This window comes from Oratosquilla oratoria, chromosome 9, assembly GCF_046742065.1.
Source record: "Oratosquilla oratoria isolate Oo_2021 chromosome 9, ASM4674206v1, whole genome shotgun sequence".
Classification (NCBI taxonomy): domain Eukaryota; kingdom Metazoa; phylum Arthropoda; class Malacostraca; order Stomatopoda; family Squillidae; genus Oratosquilla; species Oratosquilla oratoria.
The window spans coordinates 11,398,018-11,422,017 of NC_134785.1; the positions used below are offsets into that span (position 1 = coordinate 11,398,018).

At 40.8% G+C, this 24,000-nt stretch overlaps 1 protein-coding gene across 1 annotated transcript in view; it reads left to right on the forward strand.

Annotated features, from left to right (window-relative positions):
- LOC143027973 (uncharacterized) overlaps positions 1-18,885 on the forward strand; it is a 100,767-nt gene extending 81,882 nt beyond the window's left edge. The window contains exons 15-19 of the mRNA XM_076189616.1: positions 2,619-2,703; positions 11,098-11,237; positions 16,665-16,868; positions 17,983-17,992; positions 18,642-18,885. Of these exons, the coding sequence (XP_076045731.1) occupies positions 2,619-2,703; positions 11,098-11,237; positions 16,665-16,868; positions 17,983-17,992; positions 18,642-18,885 (683 nt within the window). The remainder of the gene's footprint in view (positions 1-2,618; positions 2,704-11,097; positions 11,238-16,664; positions 16,869-17,982; positions 17,993-18,641) is intronic.
- The last annotated feature ends 5,115 nt before the right edge of the window (positions 18,886-24,000 follow it).

A 24,000-nucleotide genomic window follows, 5' to 3' on the forward strand; every position in this document is an offset into this window, starting at 1 on the left:
AGCAGGGCTTTTTGCTCTTCTTCTTCTTCTTCTTCTTATGGAAGAGGAGGAGAACTAAGGATGTTGAAAGAGCTGAAGAGGAGCGTGGTTGTTATTGTTCTTGTTTAGGGTAGTAGGCTCATCCTCCCGAAGGTAAACTAGAGGTTCTCATATGACCTAGATAACACCAATGGCATTTAAGGGTGGAACTGTTTCTTCTATGGCAACTGCCAGGTGGCAAGGGATGAGGAGAGGGACAGAAGATGGTGTGGTAAGAAAATATCAGGGTTTCTGTGGTTTCCGTCAAAGGAGTAGGCAGGCCAGGGAACAGAACCCCTGAAGGAGGAAGGGAACTATAGTCCGTTCATTATGGTTTGGTGGAGGTTTATGGGGACTAAGAAATAAATCTAAAAAACCTTCAAGAATGTTTTTTTCTAAAAGCTAAAGCCGTTGGAAGAACATTCTTAAGCATCACCATGAAGAACAGTAAGAAAAGGATGATCATCAGTTAGTGAAACTTAGGAATGAAAATCCATGTGAACAAGTTGTATAGACACGGTAAAGGAAACATGGACTGGAGGAGAAGACTTTGAGAAAGTCGATAGACGAAACGTCATGAATAAAAGCTTCACCTCCAGTCCATGTTTCCTTTACCGTGTCTATAAAACTTAGGAATTTTGATCAGCTAGTGAATGGCTCCAGAGGATAGCCTCCGCCAAGTTATGATGAACGAGGCACAGGGAGGGTGAAGAGGGGTGAAAGAGCGGCGGAGATTTGTACGACTCTTATCTTCATTTTCAGGTGAACGATCAGAGGGCAGAAGTAAGCTTCGGTGTTCAGACGGCCCTCGCGCGGGCTATAGTATGTTGTATGTATCATTTTATTTCCATATTTCTTTTATTTTTGTTTTTTGTGTCTCCTTCAATCGACGAAGACCGTAATCGTAGAACCGCTGAACTTCCGCTCTCTCACTTCATTCACTGTCTCTCGGTGCCTGCGTCCTCAAGTGATTAGATGATCTACAGAAATGGACATTATAATGTTGGCGAGGACCTTCACAAGAGCTGGGATATAATGTCCGTTTCCCTCCTCCTCTTCTTCTTCCTTTGATTTATTTTCCCTTTCCCTTCGACTTCGCCTTCATATCTTTCTTCTGCCTTTTCTTCTTCATCTTTTTCTTACCTTCCTTATTTTCCTTATTCCCTGTTCCTTTTCTTCTTTATTCTTCTTTCTGTTTTTGTATGTTTTCTCAAGGAGGATATCCGTAGTTATTTATATTTTATGAATAGATTATACAATTAAAAGCAGGAATTTCTGGTACACTGGGTTGACTAGTAATATTGGAGAGATTGGTGAGATTGTTCAATGTGTGCGTCAGGAAGGAAAGTGTTCAGATTGATAATGAACGAAACATCACAAAATCAAGTAAATGAGGGTGAGTATGGACTTGATCATTTCGAACGAGTTAGTTTAAAGAGTGTAGTTGATGTTGTGATAATGAACGAAACACCACAAAATCAAGTAAATGAGGGTGAGTATGGACTTGATCATTTCAGACGAGTTAGTTTAAAGAGTGTAGTTGATGTTGTGAGCAGCCATATGTTGGTGTAAATTGTTACGAGGAGGACAGAGGGACCTGGGAGTACCTCTATAGTTTTAAGTGAATTAGTTACTTGGATAAAGCTTGTGTGGTAAGACAAGTGTGTGAGGATTGTTTAGAGAAAGGTATAGGTGTACTTTGAGTGTTCATGGACTTAAGGAAAGCGTACAACACGATTGACAGAGAAGGGGTATGGAGAGTGGAATGCAACTTCGATGAAAGATAAAAACATCTCCCAATAACGGATACAGACCTTTTACCTCTCCTGCATTGCCAATCAGAGAAGGAAGTCATTATATTTACTCAAGTGTACCAAAAGTTTCTGTGTTCGTTTGTACATGTCACAGCTCACGTATGGGTCCTGGTGCAGTCTATATTTCACACATTACCTTTCTCCACATCATAGCCTGATGATATAGACACTTTTCCTCGGAACGTCTTGGAGATACTCGAGACTTCTTTTTCAACATCCTTACCAAAGTCTATTATAAGACTTTGGTCCTTACAGTCAGTTCGTATAAGTCACTCAAATACCCTCCCGCCCCCTAAAGCAATCGCTCTCCTCTGATTGGTCGAGATTATTTCTATCCAAAGGAAATTTTTAATGTTTGTGTTATTCTACAAATATTTTATTATAAGTGTGACATTTTTTCTTCTTCTTAGGGGTCCCCCAGAAAATAGAAACCTTAAAAAAATGAAAAATAAAAACATAAGTGTCTTCCATGACTCCAGATCTTTTATTCGTTTTCTTTGGTTACATTTACTCTTGAATTAATCCTCTCATTGCACAAACGAAGCCCCTCGGCTGAATAAAATCCCCATCTCTCCCGAGGTCAAGGCCATCTTGACGTCACACTGGCCTCCGGAACTTCTCTTCCAGATGACGTCACATCACGTCAAACTGACCTCGATCGCTCTTCTTCCTCCAAATGACGTCAAACCACGTCATACTGACCTCCGTAGCTCCTTTTCTTCCTCCTCCAGATGACGCAATCTTTACAGACCCCTTCTAACTCGTCCTCCTCACTCCTCACTCCAGATGACGTGTATGACGGAGAGGACAGCCGGAACTCTTCCCTGGATTCCGGACTTCTTCACCCGGACTTAGCCTGGCGGGAGGCGAGGTGAGATGCATGTCATGACACTCTCACACACACACTCTCACACACACACACACACACACACACACACACACACACACCGCACGCACGCACACACACACACACACACACACACACACACACACACACACACACACACACACACACACACACACACACACACACACACACGGACACACGAGGCTTAGTGCACATGGTCTGCGGTAGCGTCACATGTGACCACATGTACAACAGAGTAGGGTCACCATCAGACAGAAGAACGACAGCCATACCTCACTCCGTGTATGTATATATATATATATATATATATATATATATATATATATATATATATATATATATATATATATATATATATATATACATGCATATATACTTTTTGTCAGAACAACGATTCACAAATAACAGAACGAATGTCGATTATATACTTGTGAATACACAGGACTTCTCTCTATTTGACTTCATGATTTGGTTTGTTTTGTTTAACTAGTCATTAGTGTAAGTGTTTTTACAAGAAACTTAGTAGTTGTATGTAGATACATATATGTATGTAGACTTGTGTGTATATATGTATATGTATATATATATCTATATCTATATATCTATATATATATATATATATATATATATATATATATATATACATACTGAATAGTTCCCAGTGATCAAGAAATATCACTTTCAACCACAAATCACTTTTGATTCCATGCCATCGCAATCGAGACTGAGAGTCGCTCGAAGGAGGCATCCGTTGGAAATTGAAACGTGGACGAGCCGAGGATTCGAACCCAGCTAACCCGTAACAAAGTTACAGTGACGTAAACCAATCTCTCTTGATAGCGTATTGGTTTACGTCACTGTAACTTTGTTACGGATTAGCTGAGTTCGAATCCTCGGCTCGTCCACGTTTCAATTTCCAACGGATGCCTCCTTGGAGCGACTCTCAGTCTCGATTGCGATGGCATGGAATTAAAACTGATTTGTGGTTGATAAAGATATATAAATATACTGTATATATATATATATATATATATATATATATATACTATATATATGTATGTATAGATTTGTGCAAGTGTTTATATAATATATATATATATATATATATATATGTATATGTATATATATATATATATATATATATATATATATGTATATAGTGTGTGTGTGTGTGTGTGTGTGTGTGTGTGTGTGTGTGTGTGTGTGTGTGTGTGTGTGTGTGTGTGTGTGTGTGTGTGTGTGTGTGTGTGTGTATGTGTGTGTATTTGTGTTTGTGTTTGCGTATGTGTGTTTTTGTGCGTGCGTGCGTGTGCGTGTGTGTGTGTGTGTGTGTGTGTGTGTGTGCGCGTGTGTGTATGTGTGTGTGTGTGTGTGTCTGTGTGAGTGTGTGTGTGTGTGTGTGTGTGTGTGTGTGTGTGTGTGTGTGTGTGTGTGTGTGTGTGTGTGTGTGTGTGTGTGTGTGTGTGTGTGTGTGTGTGTGTGTGTGTGACACTTTCACAAAGAAGAAAAAAGAAATACATATTCATGATATCTTTTCCTGATAGTTGTGTGCGTGACAGCATCAAAAGGGGAAACAAGAAAGACGTTTCACCAAACAATTACGTTGATAATAATTAAATATACAACAAGTCGTACAAATACGTCTACTTTGGTATATCATAATAAAACGGCGTTTTTTATACATTTTATCCCACCCTAGTTAGGGATTAGATGTCTTATATGCCCATCTAGATGAAAACCCTAAGGATGTAGATAAATATGTCTCTAAATTAGATGCCAATATACTAATAATTCCAACATCAAATGAGGTCTTCTTTCTTTATATTATTCTCTATCTCTTTGACTCTACTTGTTCCCTTTCGTTTTATTTCAGTAGAATTGCGAGGTACAAACCTGTCTATAAATAGAAACAATATATAATCAAGTGTTAGGAATGTTAGTTTCCAATCTCTAACGGTTATTTTAACTGTGGTCGTTAGTATCGCCACGGTCATTCCTTGATCTCAGAATTAGCCTAAAATACACCTCCATCTTGTATACTGCCATTTTGAATACCGCCATTTTGTTCACCGACATGTTTAATTTCTCACTTATTCCGAGATACTTTCTTTGTGTCGTCTTTTTGTCTAGCTGGGTTGGTGGTGTCCTGACATGTTCTTTCTCAAGATTTAACATATGCGTACCATCATGTGTTGTATCACATACCCAGATATAAACACATGTTACTATAATCACGAAGAACCCACAGTCGTAATAAAAGGAAACTCAGAAGAAAGTATAACTTCTATATTTCGGCTAATAGCTATATCCCTCTCCAGGAAAATACAGGTTATAAGAATTTGCAGAGACATAAATACAATTCAGATATGAGTAGAAGGGGAACACGCAGAGCTAAAAACATGACAATCCATCGTGCAGGGCGGTGTCAGAGGGGAGGGGATGTGTGGGTGGAAGTGTGAGGTCAGAAGGGAAGCGGGGTCAAGGTTGGTAAGGGAGCGGGGTCAGGAGGATGAAAAGTTTTAACCAAACGGCTCACAGCTCCCTCACCTATCTTGACCCCGTTTCCCTTCTGACCTCACCCCTCCACCCACACCTCCCCTCTCCTCTGACTCCGTCCTGCACGATGGAATATAATGTTTTTAGCTCTGCCTGTTCCCCTTCTACTCATATCTCAATTGTATTTATGTCTCTGCACATTCTTATAGCCTGTACTTTCCTGAGGAGGGCTATAGCTATTAGCCGAAATATAAAAGTTATACTTTCTCCTGAATTTCCTTTTATTCCGACAGTGTGTTCTTCGTGATTATAATTTACAAATGTGCCACTACATTTTGTCCAAGACATGTTACTCTGTATATATATATGTGTGTGCGTGTATGTGTGTGTGGGGGTGTATGTGTGTGTGTGTGTGTGTGTGTGTGTGTGTGTGTGTGTGTGTGTGTGTGTGTGTGTGTGTGTGTGTGTGTGTGTGTGTGTGTGTGTGTGTGTGTGTGTGTGTGTGTGTGTGTGTGTATTATACATATATATAACCCTTATACACATTTTCTGCATATATATATACACGTATGTACATATACACACATACACACACATATATATATCTGTATGTATCACACATATACTAGTATATTTGCAATTATACGAATGCCTCTTTTGTATCTTGATATTGTATTTGTTATGATTTGTCTCGGATTGTATTACACAAATTCCCACATCTATTTCAACTTCACCTGTTATGCCATCAACGTTATTCAGCACATATCTTAGATATATTATGTCAAAACACTTTGCTGCATTATGATTAAAATTTTGCCAATATAGTGTACATTTTGTTTTTATATTAACTCCATGTTAGTACTAGATACAGTAGATTTACCAGTTTCTTATTTACATTAGATTGAAACTGTTTTGTTTGAAATGTACATAGCCCAGCTCAGTGGAGCTGTTGGAGAAAGCGCTGTGTACCAAACCTTCTTCCAGTAAGATGACCCGCTATGGAACAAAAACAATAAAATACCACCAGTACCAGTGCAACGGTTAACCAAAATATTTTTGCTGCGCAGGGAACCTCACATGAACAGTTTTGACAAGGGGTATCCTGAGAAAATACAACAAGACCTGAATAGCAATGAAAGTCGTCTTTTTAAGATATCTTAAGCTTAAATCTAATAAATAATAAATAGCTGCTAACCATACTTTACTTGTTCAGAAATGTTAGGTTGAACGCTAAACAGAACACAGCGCTTCTCTCCAACAGCTTCACGACGAAGTAGATAGATTTTACTTTGCACCTAATGTAGGCACAAATGTGACAGTAGATTTCATTTGCACCAATAATAGAAGTACAGTTTTATGCAGACACTAATTCAGAGTTACTTTTCTTGAAGAATAAATAATCTTAGAAAATAAAAATTTTGGAAAGGCGTCATCAGTTAGTTCATGGAAATTAATGAGATGTCACGAAAAATAATTTAGAAATATATAAAAAAAAATAGGAATCACGTGTGGAATGTTTGTTCATTTATTCATTAAATGATAAATTGTTTTTACGCATATCCTGCCATTGCGTGGAGCGATATATATATATATATATATATATATATATATATATATATATATATATATATATATATATATATTATATATATATGTATATATATGTATATATATATATATGTATGCATATATATATATATATGTATGTATGTATATATCTAGCAATAGCTTAACACACAATGAAGTAAACAGACAGTTATTGTTCTCTAGGGAGGGGAAGTGTCTTTGTTTTTATTTTTGTATTATGTAATTTATTTTACTATTTTTATGTATTTTCATGTGTGGTAGTCCGAGGATGACCCCATTAGAAATATGAGCAAATGGGTGACCTTATGCACTGTGCTCACTGTACATACACACACACACACATACACACACACACACACACACACACATATATATATATATATATATATATATATATATATATATATATATACATATATATATATATATATAATATGTAACTGAGGAGCCACGCAATTTTGTTAGCCTCCCCTCCCACCGCAGACATGCCACATGTTGAGTCTAAACAGAATTTCATAAACCGTGACATTATGATGACGCCCCTAACTCAGCAGCCCACTCGACCGTTTTTGCAACCAGTCCGTGTTCCTCACCGTTTGTCCCAGGAAGCGCCAGACGGTTTTATTCAGACTTGAGCTCCCTCTGCCAGCTGAATCAAATCACCTGACAATCCCGAGGACCAAAGTTCGCAAATGTGTCAAGTGTCTCTTAGACTCGTGTAGTTCATGTGTACCTCTGCCGAAGACACGCAGAGTCGTAGTACAGTAACTTGTTCGATCTGAGGCAGTTTGAACTTTGATATCGTCGTAGAAGTTACTCTGCTGAAACCGTCGTCCACAGCCTTAGTCACCAACAAAAACAATACCATATGTCATAAGCCGAGAAGAGGAAAACGAGAAATGTCGACGTTTTCTTTCTTTGCTCTCAATCCATATCCCCACACAACAGAGCTCATAGTCCGTCTCCACAAAATCAGAGAGTCTAAAGTAATGTATTTTCTGCTTTCAATCCACACCCCACAAGACAGAGCTCTCCTAAACCTCCAAAGAGTCACAGAAACCCAAGTGACGCTCTCAAATCACACTCTACATGACAGAGCTCCTCTTGGTAGTTTAAAAAAAAAAAAAAAAAAAAAAAGTTCAAGTAATATATGTTGTTGTTTTTTTGATGAAATCAGCAACCCCCACGCGGTCTGCCATCTAACTTTCCGTACTAACTCTCTTCTATTGTGGCACGCGCTCTTCCCCTGTGTCAAGTAAGTGTTCTAGGTTCTGGCATGACTTTTCACGTCTCTGTGTCTTGGTGTCTTATACATGTGTATTTGATATCCCCTAGACGTTTACTCACTTTTACTAAATGTCCCATTTGTCATGATCAAGTTGCATAAGTAGATGTTCATACCTACTTGCATACATGTATATATGTGTGTACGTATATAAATACACACATATATACATTTACATGAATATATATATATGACAATTTATATATGTTCTATGTATAGTATGTATGTGCACATGACATGTATATGTGTTTCAACATTTTTCTGTAATTTTTCTTTAATGTTTAATGGGTTTTTGTTTGTTGACTTAGAATTTTAAATTATGATGACATAGGAGTAAAGAATTAGCTCACACTATTATCGATTTAACGTAGGATAATGATTCAGTATAAAGTATTGTTTTTTTTAGTACTTAGGGAATCATACTTAACCTATAGGGGTAATACTTGTATAATTTTTATACTATATATATTTTTATACTAAATACCGTATATTGTGATGTTCATGAATATCAGTACAATTTTTTCATGAGTGTGTTTTTGTTGAAACCATAGTTATAATTGTCTTTAACTGTGTAACTAAACGAGGAAGTAAAATTTCCTTTAATTAAAGTTTTCACCTCTTCCCTAAACCTCCCTAAAGGCTTTTATAGTTTCATGCTAACTCGACACCAATCACTCTTCATCTCATTCAAACGTCCACATAATGAAAGTTCCCATCCACAACTAAAACACTAAAAATTTCACTCAAATCCTGTACACGACAAATGACATATCAATGATACATGTGTATATGTGTAAAAACATGTATGCCTGTGTTATGCATGCATGTATGCATGTATGTATGTATTCATGTACATATATATGTATGATGTATATATGTGTGTATGTACGTAAGTAGGTAAGTATGATGTACGAACATGTATATATATGTATGTATGCATGCATGTATGTATGTAAATATGTATGTATGTATGTATGTATGTATGTATGTATGTATGTATGTATGTATGTATGTATGTATGTATGTATGTATGTATGTATGTATGTATGTATGTATGTATTGTAACAGTTGTCTATGGGTTAATTTCTTATCGCTATAGATATCAAAAGGTTAGTTCGAATGGACACAAAAACGAAAGTTAACTATAATTGCATATTATGGAACAAATCACTAGTTATAGTGGTCTTTCACATAATCAAACCCAGCATTCCCGATGCCTCGACCCCGGGACCTCATGAACAGGAATATGTTCTGTTAACTTCTTGCCACGAAAAGTGTTTGGAATCTGCTACGTACTGTTGGTTGGGAGGCAACTCACCATCTCTCTTGCTTATTCATGCGTTGCAACTCAAAACTTGCGAGACAAAGAAGTACGCAGTTTGTAAGTATTTTTGGGGAAATATGTGTGCGAATAAGAATAAATGTGTGTATGTGTGTACGCATGCATGCATTAAACATCCATACACTAACTCCACATAGCATTTTTATGCATACACAACTAAATTCGCACTTCTGATAAATCGCACCTTTGCTGTTTTATGTTACATGTGCATCACCAGTGATCATCCATATTTCTCTTGGAACAACTACAGAATAAACTCCATCCTTCTTATACTTACCTAACATACTCCTTTCTATAGTTACCCCTTGCTGAGTGAAATATACATGGTCCACATAGTGTGTGGGAGGCCTCAATTCAAAAAGATATTTGTAAAGAATTTTTTCAATCTCTTTTTACAAGTAACAAGGCTTCACTTTATCTCCATATGCCTATGCATCTACTGCATTTTTGTCAATTCCTTTTGAAATAATTTTCATTATAAGCTGATTCCATACTTAATGTACCTTCCAAATAGTTCTGTTTTAGACTTGTGCTATTGCTCTAGATTTAATCCCAATCTCCCATGCTCTAGATTTCTTGACTTCTGCAAGAATGATCCTAGTAGAGGCATTTTTCTTAAGCGATGCAAATTTGCACCACACCACGTCTTGCTAATCTGCTTGCAACCCTTTTATCTCACCGAACTTTACCTACGTCATCCCATCAGCGAGAGACATAACTGGTACACCTTTCTAGACAATATACGTAGTAACCTCCAAAACAAAGACCTTGCATGCGATGATATCGTTTGTACAGAAGAAACGTTGGGAACTGAATATCAACACCACTGCAAAATTAATTATGGGCACGCACACATACACACACACACACACACACACACACTAACTACCGCGTAAAAAGGATTAATTCAACCCAAACATATAAATCATAAACGGTGTCATTCCTTAAGAACATAGTAAAGCACCCATCACCCTTTTCATCTAATTCTTAACTTTCCCTGCAATTGGCATTAACTCCAAATGGATAAAAACCTTTATTATAACTCTTTAGTTGCAGTCACCAAACCGGCCTACATACCTTCCTTTGTTTTCTGTTACTTTACGATCCAAAGCGCGCGCGCGCGCGCGCGTGTGTGTGTGTGTGTGCGTGTGTGTGTCTGTGTGTGTACTGGGTGATTTAAGAACACTCAGAATGGATCGTATTTTTTAACGTCCTTATGAGGAAGAGAGTAGCAGAAAGTTGAGAGCATTGGGAACTTGTCCTCAGAGTTCCTCTGCCACCATCACCACTCACTTCTGCTACATCTTTCTAAAGCCCAATTCACCACACGAACATCATACAGTGTCTGCAGACACAAATGAGAATATTGCTCTTGGTGACTGACTCCCCGCCGAAAACAGATAAATCAGAAAAATGTTGTTCGTGTTTATCTTCTACAGGCAAAGGGAATGAGTTTGACGCCGAGAACATTATCGCTTATGTCTGCAGACACTACAGGATCCTCCTCGTGTGATGAACGAGGTTAAAGGATGGAGTGATCGAGGCTTCAGAGACTGAAAACTCCCGACTCATTCTGAATTCCCTGACCACCCCACGAGACACTCGCGTGTCATGAACATTTCCGAGGTGTCTCTGTGTCCAAAAAACTCACGGGCTCTTCTCACTAACAACTCCCATTCACTCCCAGGTCCCCCTCACGTCGCGGGTCGTCCTTGAGTGAGCAGGCCGAGTGTGAGGTGTACCAACTGTCGAGGTCCTACCCACACTCGCTTCCTCAATCCCGAAGGTCTTCTGTCGCCTTCCAGAGCTCCTCTCCTGAACTTAAAGGTGAGGACGGTCTCAGAGTCGTTGTAAGAAGGTTCTGTGAACCCGTTGGACTTGGCAAACGAAGTGAAGGACATCCACCAGTTTTCACAATAGAAAAACAAATTTCTTGAAGAAAATGAGTAGTTGTTGTTGGTGGAGTGCGTATATATACATATATGTGTGTATATGTGTGTATGTATGTATGTAAACGCACTCAAATTCATCACATTTGGAAAGGTATGTCTTATGTTTTGTACTTCTCAGAGGGTTTGCTCACATTTGTAAAAAAAAATCACAAAACTACCAAAATGCTTCGGTCGCTAGGTAGCATCCAAATTTGTTTACAAAAGTTACTAGATACTGCTCTTGACCGAAACGTCTTGAATCCTGTTTTGCCATTTGTGTGGGAAAGACAAATATCAAATTAAGAATAGCTCATCATTTGTAGAACTGGTGCCGACGTTTTGGCCCATGACTAAGCGCATATGTGAGCAAATACGACAGTTTATTAGAATACTCCCTTAAACCAGTAGGTCATATTAAGATGAAGGTAAGTACTCAACCCATTCAGTGTGATATTCGATTATTTAATTTCTTTGACGAACCTGTTTCAAATGGTTAACCGTTTCAGTGTCATTTTTGACTAATATGCTTTTGTTTTCACAACTAACAAGTGGTTTTAGTTAACCGAGATAAACATTTGTCGCACTTAAAGGGTTAGACGGTAATGGAATGATGCGTTACAGCTTTAAGATGTTCTTAACTAAACTTGCTTTTACTGTTGCTAACGCGTCGCCTAACCAAGGTATCGGATTACCCAGAAATGTAATCAACCCCTTCGTTCCGATGACTTAAACCTCTTTGACATACGCCTCATAGTGTCCGCTGACATGAAAGAGAATATTTTTTTAGTGACGGACTCGCCACCTCCTGTCGTTGTTGTCGTTTCCTAGACTGTCTGGCAGAGCAGTTTTTACTTCCGTGTGAAGTAAGCTAAGCGTCCAGCCTGAAACGAGTGGCAGGGAGAGGAAGGCATGAGAAGTTTTTCATAAGTGGAGTCAGGACATACCATTGAGCTCGCCGCGGTATGATTCCCTTTAGGCACACCTGGAATGAACACTTCCGTGCTCAGTGTCAACGGCTGGTAGTGTTCTTGTCAGAATGTACCCGTCAGAACATTTAGGTCGCCGCGGTATGGTCCTCCCTTAAGCACACTATGATTAGTGCAAACGGCTGGTACTATTCTTTAAAGAACAGCTATCTTGTCGGAATATACCTGTAAGAATATATTCAGTTCGCCGCGGTATGACCTTCCCTTAAGCACACTTTTATCAAGGGTATAATGCAAACGGCTGGTATTATTCCATACGAATAGCTAGGGCATTTAAAGTCAATCCCATGACTGATCTGTTTATTCAAAATGCCGACGATACTATGTATAACAGTGATGATGAAATTCTTGATTATTTGCTGTTCGTATACAATAGTTTACCATCTTTGTACTATACATATATCCTTGTTACGGGATACACAGATTTTTTTTATTCTATTTACAAGAGAAATAAATTTGTTGGAGTGAAAGCACACATATACAAAAGTATAAAATAAGTAAATACAAGTGCCGTGCTAAGGGCTGACCATAGTATTGACCTGATCCGGAGGCATGGCACTTGGCGATCATACGAGTCTTTTAAGGGGGCACTTTGCGTGTTGGCTATACAGTCCCGTCTCCCTGAGGAACGCCACGGCTGAAAAAGGGTTGGCGTGCATGATTGTGTACAATGCAGTTTTCCATAATGTAATGTATGATATAGTGTGAAGTGTTGCATCCTGGACAGTTATGTGTGGTGTGGTCATCCAGTTTCCACTGGCAACTTAGAAATGCTGGATGGTGGCCGCACTGCAGTCTGGCCAGGTGGACCCTGTACAGTACTCTCTGAGGAAAGAGAGAATTGAGAGGGATGGATTTCAGGGGATGTGGCGGCGCCTATCTCCTGGGACAACCCCAAGAGTCGGGGGCCAAATGGTCACAAGAATCCCTTGCCACCTGCTATAACTTAAGCGGCACCAATCCCTGAGAACAGCCTCGTTTACACGGGGAAAGCGCCAGTAAAGTGTTGTTCGTTTTCGTCTTCCGCAGATAAAGATGAGTCCGTCATCAAGAACAATATTCTCGCCTATGTCTGGAGACACTATGATTGCGTGGGCGGGGTTAACTTTACGAGATTTCTCCAGATAGTTTTATTAAGTTGATTTGTGGTCTTCAGAGTGAAGGGATTATATCTAGCTGGACCTTGATTACAGCAGACGGGGATATTATAATATTTTGATTTCCTGGTATTTTGTCAGAAAGTACTTTCCCAAAGCCCCTTCTGACAAGAGGACAAGTTAAAAGATTAAGGCTCACTTAGATAAACAACTAAGATTTTTTTAACTCGCAGTAAAACTTTACAAGATCTTTGTCAGAGGTTTCTTTCCCATCAGGGTTCAACTAACTCAAACGAGAAATAATCATAGGTTATGTCTATTCACTGAACCCCTCCAACCCAGAAGAATACTTTGGAATTTTGGCTCTCTTTCGCCGGGGCATTTTAATCACCTCAGAAGTGCCCCGCGGACTGAAGGGGTTAACCTGTGCAGGTGCTTGCGGGCGAGCAGGTGTTGGTCAGCATGCAGCACCTCAATGCAGCTGTTGTCAGGTGTTGTGACATGGGACGTGCAGATGTTGGTTAGACAATTGATGTGACTGAGGTTGATGATGATGGGTGTTGGTAAATGTACAGTTGCTCAAAATAGTCTTGTCATGGATTCGCCTTCTGAGTATGTAGGTTTTTGTGACAAGACATTTTTGGTCAGTAGCTGGTTGCCCGAAATAGTTTTGTCATAGATTCCCCTTGAAAATCGGTAGATTTTTGTGACAAGACATTTTTGGTCAATAACTGGTTGCCCAAAATAGTCTTGTCATGGATTTCCCTTGAAAGTCAGTATATCTTTGTGACAATACATTTTTGGTCAGTAGTACAGCATCTTCCAGTTTGGTTATATGTACAGGTAAATGTGATGGTGGATGATTTCATTGGTATATCCAGGTGTTGGCGTGCATGCAGCACCTGATATGTGATTGTGTACAGTTGCTGTCCAAAATCATACACTATTATTTTCACCATGAAAATAGAACTATTGTCGCCGAGCTTTTAATATTTCTATAGAAGAAAATACCATATTATTCAAATACTATTGATTAGAAAAAAAATGCTAATTCACGGCAAACGTTATAGACACATAGTGGAAACCTTAAAGTGGTTAAAGACTTTTGAACACAACTGTACAAATGTGAACGAGCACGTTGCATCAGGCGATGATCGAGGAAGGCTTAGAGTCTCCATCAGAGAAGGTCTGCCCACTAACAGTTTGCGTCGGATTGCCAATCAGCCAATCAGCGAGCCCCAAGCTTGAGAGCGGCAGGGTCAGTTTACAAACCTAACCGGTATTATCTTAATGAAATTAAGTAAATATTATATAGGAAGGGGCATCCCAAAACCTGGTGAGATTTAAGAATACTGAAGTAATCTGTTGATATACCCCCCAAAAATATATATATAAATAGATATAAATATTGGCTTCCTCGATCATCAGGTTCGTCGTAAACTGTTACTATGTTGATGAATAACTAAAAAGAAATAATTGTTTGAAATGAGAATGGAACTGGTGTTATCAAGCTGCTATGTTGGTGTGCTTAAGGCTACAGTCGCACTAACCATACGTGAATATGGACCCAAATAAAAACACTTCTTTTCTTCATACCAGAATCTGTTTTATTTATGAAGGAGTGGGCACACTGTGTGAGAGGAACTCCCCCAGAATCTCAGTCTACATACGGAAGTCCGAGAATCTCTCTTTTTTTTTTTTTTAATGATGCAATAAGGTATAGCTCCTCTCCCGCACCCAGATTTATTCATTCACATACATATATATATACCTAGATATATATATATATATATATATATATGTATATATATATGTATATACCCACAGTCGGAATAAAAGGAAACTCAGAAGAAAGTATAACTTCTATATTTAGGCTAATAGCTATAGCCCTCTTCAGGAAAGTACAGGTTACAAGAATTCGTAGAAGCATAGATACAATTGAGATATGAGTAGAAGGGGAACACGCAGAGCTAAAAATATGACAATCCGTCGTACAGGGTGGAATCAGAGGGGAGGGAGTCTGTGGGTAGAGGTGTGAGGTCAGAAGGGAAGCGTGGTCAAGAATGGTGGGGGAGCGGGGTCAGGAGGGTGAAGATTTTTAACCAAACAGCTCACAGTTAGCCGTGAGATTATGTCTGGGGACCAATGAACTTTGGAGATGTTCAAGTTCCGACATTCTTTGATTAAGGCGGATTCAAGGATTAAGGCGGCGGCGGTGGTGGTGGTGGTGAGGAGGAGGAGAATAACCCAATAGACGCATACCTTTGACAAAATCCGTCCCCATTGCCCAGTTAAGCGCTTGGACATGCTGTGGAGAGATGATAGGCACTGTTGGGTATCGGAGAGAAGCGCGGGACTCAAACCCACGTTTCAGATTGCGCCCTCAGTGCATAGAACGCTCACCCTCCGTGAGTACGAAATTGAAAACAATCAGTATCTCACCGCGTAACTGAGAGGACGAAATGAAAAGAAAAAGTAATTATGGGCCCATGTTTCCGTAAGGATAATGTGACTCAAGCTTAAAATAGCCTAAGCACGGAGTTCTATAAACATTAACAGTTCAGTACCTCCCGTTGGGTAGCAGACCATCACCATTTTCCTTTTGATTATCTATTTGATTATTGATTTATTTATTATCTATTTATATTTTCCTTTTCCTTATTATATGTCTATTCATTTGTTTATCTATTTGTTACTTATCTATTTATTCATTTGTCTATTTATCTACTTTATTCATTCATCTATTTATCTATCCATTCACTTGTTTTATTTATTTGTCTATTCATTTATTCTACTTATCTATTCATTCATTTATTCATTTTATCTGGTCATCATTTACTTCCTATTAATCATTTATTCGTTTATTAATTTTACTTTTTATTTATCTATCTATCTATCTATATGTTTATTTGAAGAAGTAGAAGATTTGGTGTATGGTCTGTTTCCCCAGACGGGAGATGCAACACCCTTGCATGTTTGGTCTGCCAAGACTATAAAGCTTATGTGTTTGTCTCTCTGTCCATCTCCACGCTTCCCCGCCTCACCGCGAGTCGGGGAAGGTGTGGGATGATGCTCTACTTCCTGCAACTGTGATGATGATGATGATGATGCTACTGTGATGCTACTACGGCTGCTACCCCTAAACGCTGCTGCTGTGCTGATGGTGTGGTGATGGTGGTGATGGTGATGGTGGTGCTGGTGGTGATGGTGGTGCTGGTGGTGGTGGGTGTGGTCCGACAGCCGAAGAACTGGAAGCGCGTCTTTCTCTGTCACCTGTCCTGGACCGACGTCGTACTCGGAGTTTTCGTCTGGCCTCCCGCAGCGAGGGCCCAGAGTGCGACGATTTCTCACGGCCTCGCCCTCGAGTGTCCTCCTTCAGTGCCCCGAGTCGGAGTGCGCTACACAGGTCGCACTCGCTCAAGAGTGAGGACAAGGGAAAGACAGGTCAGCGTGTGTTTTCCTCTTGTTTGTGCTGCTGCCTTCCAAGTAGAACTTGGAGGATAAGTCGACCATGTGCTTATGTATCATTCGCATGTATGTGATGTTCGTTACGTGTGGCTATGTATCCACGTGTAAATGAGTCTTCAGGAACAGTAGGGGTCACATCGAGTGTATTGGATGGGTAGACAGGTGCTCCAAGAAGAAGGAAACGGTTTGTGAGGGGCTTCAGGAAGAGGAAGACCATGAACTAGCTTTTAGTCTCCCAACACTTATCAATTCGTACAAAAGTGTGGAATGAGGGTTGGTAATGTCATGATATAAGAATGTATACCTTAGACTGGTGGGTAGAACACGCAGGAATGTGAGGATGGGAAACAGAGAGGAGAGGATAACGTCATCAAGGAGGGGGAAATGAATGTGCACTTGACAATTAAGGTGAATGTTATGGAAGGAGAGAAAATGGAGGAGGTCTGGAAGAGGAGAGATGAGACAAAAGCAGAGATGAAATATGCTGGCTAGCGATCGTATCAAGCAGTGAAAAAAAGACAAAAACAAATGAAGGTTTAGTGGTTATGTTGGGCAAGATGTGATGAAATTTTGACAGATTAAGCTGCAACTTCAAAATGCTCTGGATGAAAAACAGGGAAGAAGAGATAAAGATAACGGGTTGGCACAACGTGAAAAAATACAATAGAGGCGTTGTGTTCGATGTTGAAGAAGTAGAGAGAATGGGAGAGTGAGCTAAAGAAGTAGTACCCTGAGGCATAAGTTCGAATATAAAAAGCCGTGGTTGGGAGAGCGATCAGGAAGTTTGGAGTAGATACGGAATAGATTAGAGAGTGAAGATGTTGGAAATGTATACGCAGAGACTGGTTAGAGAGAAAGAGAGAGAGAGAGAGATAGAGAGAAGGTGAGGAAGTGAGAGAGAATGTCCACATGCATGCTCTTTTTTGCACTTATTTATGTATAAGTGTTTGTATGTGTGTTCATGTGTGTATGAATATGTTTTAAATTGGAAAATACTCCTAATTATTTTGTTATGAATAAACCTTTGTTTTACATACTGACTAATTCAAGATGTGATTATAATCATAACTAATTATCATTCATTTTCCAGGAAACTCATGGTAAAAAAAATAATATGTATGCATGTATTTTCTATTATCGGTTGATAACCAGTTTTATAATCTTGCTATTTGTGCATGACTTTACATTTATTTCAAGAATAATATGTTTTTCTTTAATTCAGGAGTGCAGCTGGTTGGCAAAGTCTGATATTATGCACAGCCTTGGCTAGAGGGTAGTTTCCACCAATCATGCAAAAATAACCCTTTGAAAAACATTTTAGAGGATAGTCTCACGCCAACAATTTGACCATGTAAACACGACCTCCTAGACTCTAACACAATATGCTCTATTACACCAAGTTTGAGAATGGCAGACTTGCTTTATGGTAACATCAGATGATTAACTGGAGGTGTTGCCATCAAGTGAGTTTAATCTTTCTCAGACCGCAGAGATAGAGTACAATAATTTTCAAGAAATTTTATTTCTTCTGTAATACAGTTAATGTATAGGAATGTATATCAGATGTTCAATATCTATGCATTCTTTGTATATCTTTATTCACGAATAAGGACGATAGAACATTTAAGGGTGACTGTAGTATTCATAAGATCCTTAGGTACCTCTGCGGCTGAAAAGGAGATGCTGTTAAATCACTTTTATCCATAGTTTTATGCCATACTGTTAACGTACCTGTGTCTGTTTTTATAGCACTCTGTTATTTTATCTTTACCAGAGGCTTAGGCAGTCATCCCGTGCCGAGATGCTTACTAGAAAAAGACCATTGACATCCTCTCAGACGAGTGTCAAATTGCACCAGACACAAATGACACATTATCCTAATGATACTCGACACGACAACCCAACTTCATTTGGGCTCTTGTCACACTATCCAGATTCTGCTGTGGTGTGCACTAAGCGATTTTATCCAGCTGAGGGCCGAGTTCCCGGATAGAAGAGATGTCTCCGTCGATGAACATTCCGTCCAGAAACGAGAGCTAATCGTCAGCTGGAAAAAAAATTTCATGCGCTTGCCAAAACAAAATCTAAACTTGCTTTGGTTCTCAACTTGTGGGCTGTGAGCCCCCTTGTGGGCCACAGAGTCCCATAAGTGGGTCCACACACCGAAATCTAGTGGGAGTTAATGGTTACAAGACGATTTGATTTGGTGTTGACAAGTGCTCCTCTCCGGGAGGCCAAAGAAGAACAGCAATACATAAGAGTATGTAATACAAACGGAAACAGGTTGAGAACCCATGAATGTCTAGTAGTCCATGACATTCAAAATGTTCAAGTTACCCTCTCCAGGAGTCTAAAGAAGAATAGCAATACATAGGAGTATGGTATACAAAGGGAAACAGGTTGAGAATCCATGAATTCTAGTGTTCCATGCCATTCCAGGTGTTCCTTGAATCCCTTAGCGATATATCTCTAGTCCTTCTTCACTGAGGTTGTCCTTTGTGTGTTGCAGGCACGGGAGGACACTCGAGGCTAGAGGACGACCTGCGAGCGTGGAGGTAAGATCACCCTCAAGAGGTGTGTCCTTGAGGCCTTAGGCCAGCTCTTCGTCCTTGCTTCCTCCAGGAAGGTTCTCTGCCTTGCAGACCTCTTAGTTAACCCCAGAAGAGATTATGCCTCACATGAGGAGCGGGTGGACCCCATTGCGAAGGTAGGGTCTCGATTTCTCGAGATTCTGTTCAGCCTGGATGCCGCCCGCTTCACATGTGACAGAACCTCCCTGGCGCTAGCTGGGCGGCATCTGTGAAGTATGACACTATTAATCAAAATGCGATCAGGTCATTCAGGGCCAGAAGAGAGGTCATAGTGTCATGAGTGTTGACGCGTCCTTCACCGTAGTCGGGGCACTTCCTTGGTCTCCGTGGATGGTAAAGGTTCCTGAGAATTCCAACAGAAGCTTCCTTCCCCTAGAGGCCGACCCTTCTCCCCCGGGGATTCCTTGACTTGTAGAGCTAATTCCCCCCAAAGAGTACTATAAACTGGAGCTCACGAAGGGGATTGTAGTAATAACGTGTAGCAATGTTCTCAAATGAGTGTATGTGTGCCTGCATGTGTGTATGCGTGTGTGTGTGTGTGTGTGTGTGTGTGTGTGTGTGTGTGTGTGTGTGTGTGTGTGTGTGTGTGTGTGTGTGCGTGTGCGTGTGTGTGCGTGCACTCTCGCTCAGCCTCACTAAAACAGAATATCACCACATTAAGTCCCGTAACATCCAAACGAGCTCCAGGATATGGTATCTATGGGTGAAGATTAGCCCCTACGGGAGGGTGGGTGGTGGGAGGGGGGGAGGGGGAATGCTCTAAATAAACTGGAGGACACGAAATGAAAATAATCCCTTCAATCCTGTGGCCAGAGACTTCTAATCAATTGCAGAGGACCGGGTCCACGGGTGTGAAGGTCATGTTCACAGGTCGAGACCCACTTCACGTACCAATTACCCCGGGGAACGACCCCCCTCAGATCGTCTGATGCCAGCCAGAATAAAGTATCTAAAGGACGTCACCGTGTCAGAAGGGGTAGAAAAGGGGTTATGGGTCAGAGGATGGAAGGGTAGAAAGTGGTAGATGGATATCGTTTCCAGGGGAAGGTAGAAGATAGAAGTTGAGGTAGGTAGATGGATGGATTTCGCTCCCCCGTGAGGATCTGGGTCCTGTCACCGAAGACAGGATCCCATGCTTGATCGGGGTGCCCTCCCCCCCTCCTCCCCACCCACCCCCTTAGCTGGAGGCATGACACGATGCGTCGCTAGAAAGGGTCACTGTGGGAGGTAAACTAACCTAGTTTGATGATAGGATCTTCCTCACGACCCAAAAAAAAAAAAAAGTATCTTTACTCCCTGTGACGTCATCTGGAAGTCTTCTGCTTCTCCTGGCTTCGAGTTCCGATGTTATAACAAAAAAATATTTGTATTACACAAGTGAATTCTCCACTTATTAACGCGTAAGACTCAAGGACCAATGAGAAGCCGCGACTATAGTATGACGTCATCAGAGGTGTGAGTAGGCAGACCTTCTCTCTGTGGGCCAGACTCTTAGCCAGAGGTGGAGGGCGCGTTTTGGGTCGTGAAAGGATAGAAGCGCTGGAAAGTAGAATCCATAACATCAACAACAAGCCCCCTACCCGCCCGTAACCCATATAATGATAGAAACATGGCTAGAATATCAACCTAAAATTCTCGTGTATTTTTTTCTCAAGCAATACTTCTATTTAAGATCAACCAGTTCTCAGTTCTTGTTTACATAGAATAATTACATTAACCGTATCTGACATGCATACGAAAGTGTATATTGCTATGTTTGTATATGTTTGTACATTCAATTTCATATGAAAAAAAAAGTCTTGAATGCTGTCATTTATTATTTCTGAAGTGTAGTTAGATGAAATTGATTTTGTTGAAGGTAAGCGTCTCAGCTTGGGTTTAAGGATACATTGTGCTATGAATATTACGGTTTAATTCACAGATTAACATCATTTGATAATAACATAGCCATAGGCAGAATCTGAGAATAGCTTCACAAAATGTCCTTTTTTCAAAATACTTTGTAAATAAAGAATCGCCATTTTCTAATTGCGTAATTTCAATGGCTGATACCGGATTACTGTTTGTTTTATCTTTTAGAATATAATCATGAACGCCATGTTATATTATATAGATCATAACAAGAATACTGTACAGTATTTCAAAAGGGAAAAAAGTAGTTAAGTTACCCCGTAATAATGTTCAAAGAGAACTAAAAGGTTGGTATAGAAAATGTGTATTGTAAGGTATGACTATACTACTTTAAATTTCGTGTCGATGCCTCCATCTATTTATTCTGTACTATTCTTGTCTGGCATTTAATGTTGCATCAAACTAACTTCCTCATTTCTCACATCCTTTAAAAAATAATGTGAATGCAATGACATGGACGTAGTGATTTTTTAATTAGATTAGATTGACGATGGGTTAAAATATTAGCTGATTGTCGATGGCTCGACAACGCCATGTTCTTGTTTTGTATTCTTAATTCTTCAGACTATTTTTCTCACTTGTGGGACTTTTTCTCAACTGGTCTGGGAATGATGTAGGAGTTAACTTTTTTGTGGTTTAGGTTTAATCTGCTTGTTAATGTTTTTTCTGACCATGTAAGACAGTTCTGGCTGACTGGCCAGATGTCTTCAGAGCTCGAGCACTGGGAGATGTTCATTTCTCTCTTACTCTGGAGGGAGGGGGAGTGGAGGGGGAAGTCACTGGTCTAACCATTATACTTCCATTAACTTGACACCCATTTCACACAACTAGTTTTAGAATAAAGTTACCTAACTGGTTCACAAACTAGATCAAATCATTCGTATCAAATTTTAACCATATTATAGAGGAAGATTTTTTATTTTCAATCACCGACCACTTCCTCTCGTTTGGTGTCACTTACCGGGTGCCAAGTGAAGAAAGAGGAGGAAGGGGGTGCCACGTGGAGTGCCAGATAGTGCCACTGCCCCCCTCCCCCCTCGCCCAGACCCCCCTCCTCCCTCCTATTGCCACGCTCGCCCCCCCCCCCCTGACATGATCTTCGTCTTCTTCCCTCTCGGTGCTCATTGGCTGGTCGGTGCAACCAATGACGTGGGCCCCACCCCCCCCCCACACACACACCCCACTACCCCCCTGTGGACGGTCTTGGTGTTGGATGTTGCCTGCTCCTTCCTTCCCTCCTTCCTTCCTTCCTTCCTTCCTTCCCTCCTTCCTTCCTTCCTTCCCTCCTTCCTTCCCTTCTTCCTTCCCTCCTTCCCTCATTCTTTCCTTCCCTCCTTCCTTCCTTCCTTCCCTCCTTCCTTCCTTCCCTCCTTCCTTCCTTCCTTTCTTCCTTCCTTCCTTCCTTCCCTCCTTCCCTCCTTCCTTCCTTCCTTCCTTCCCTCCTTCCTTCCTTCCCTTCTTTCTTCCTTCCTTCCTTCCCTCCCTCCTTCCCTCCTCCCTTCCTTCCTTCCGTCCTTCCTTCTCTCCTCCATTCATTCATTCATTCATTCTCTCTTTCCATCATTCCCTCCTCATCCCTCTCCCTCACTCCCTCCCTCTCTCCCTTTCCCTCTCCCTTTCTCCCCCTCCCTCCCTCTCCCTCCCTCCCTTCCTTTCACTCCCTCACCTCTTCCTCCCTTCCTCTCCCTCCCTCCCCTCTCCCTCCCTCCTTTCCCTTTCGTCTTTCTTCCCTTCCCTTCTCTACGTCCCTTTCTCCCTTCCCGTCTCCCTCCCTCCCCTCTCCCTCCCTCTCTCCCTCCCTCCCCTCTCCCTCCCTCCCTCCCTCCCTCCCCCTCCCTCCCTCCCTCCCTCCCTCCCCTCTCCCTCCCTCCTTTCCCTTCCATCTTCCTTCCCTCTTGCCTTCCTCAACTCTGCCCTCCTTTCCTTTCTTCTATTTCCCCCTCCTTTCCTCCTTTCTACTCTGCCTTCCCTTCCATCTTTCCTCTCCCTTTCCTCCCCTTTTTATTTCCCTCCTTTTTGTCCCTCCTTCCTTCATTTCCTCCATGTTCCTTTCCTTCATGTTCCTTTCCTCCATGTTCCTCTCCTTCATGTTCCTTTCCTCCATGTTCCTTTCTTTCATGTTCCTTTCTTCCATATTCCTTCCTACATGTTCCTTTCCTCCATGTCCCTTTCCTCCATGTCCCTATCCTCCATATTCCTTTCCTCCATGTCCCTTTCCTCCATGTTCCTTTCCTCCGTGCTCCTTTCCTCCATGTTCCTTTCCTCCGTGTTCCTTTCCTCCATGTTCCTTTCCTCCATGTTCCTTTCCTTCATGTTCCTTTCCTCCGTGTTACTTTCCTCCGTGTTCCTTTCCTCCATGTTCCTTTCCTCCGTGTTCCTTTCCTCCGTGTTCTTTTCCTCCATGTTCCATTCCTCCATGTTCCTTTCCTCCATGTTCCTTTCCTCCATGTTCATTTCCTCCATATCCCTATCCTCCATGTTCCTTTCCTCCACGTTCCTTTCCTCCATGTCCCTTTCCTCCATGTTCCTTTCCTCCGTGTTCCTTTCCTCCATGTTCCATTCCTCCATATACCTTTCCTCCATGTTCCTTTCCTCCATGTTCCTTT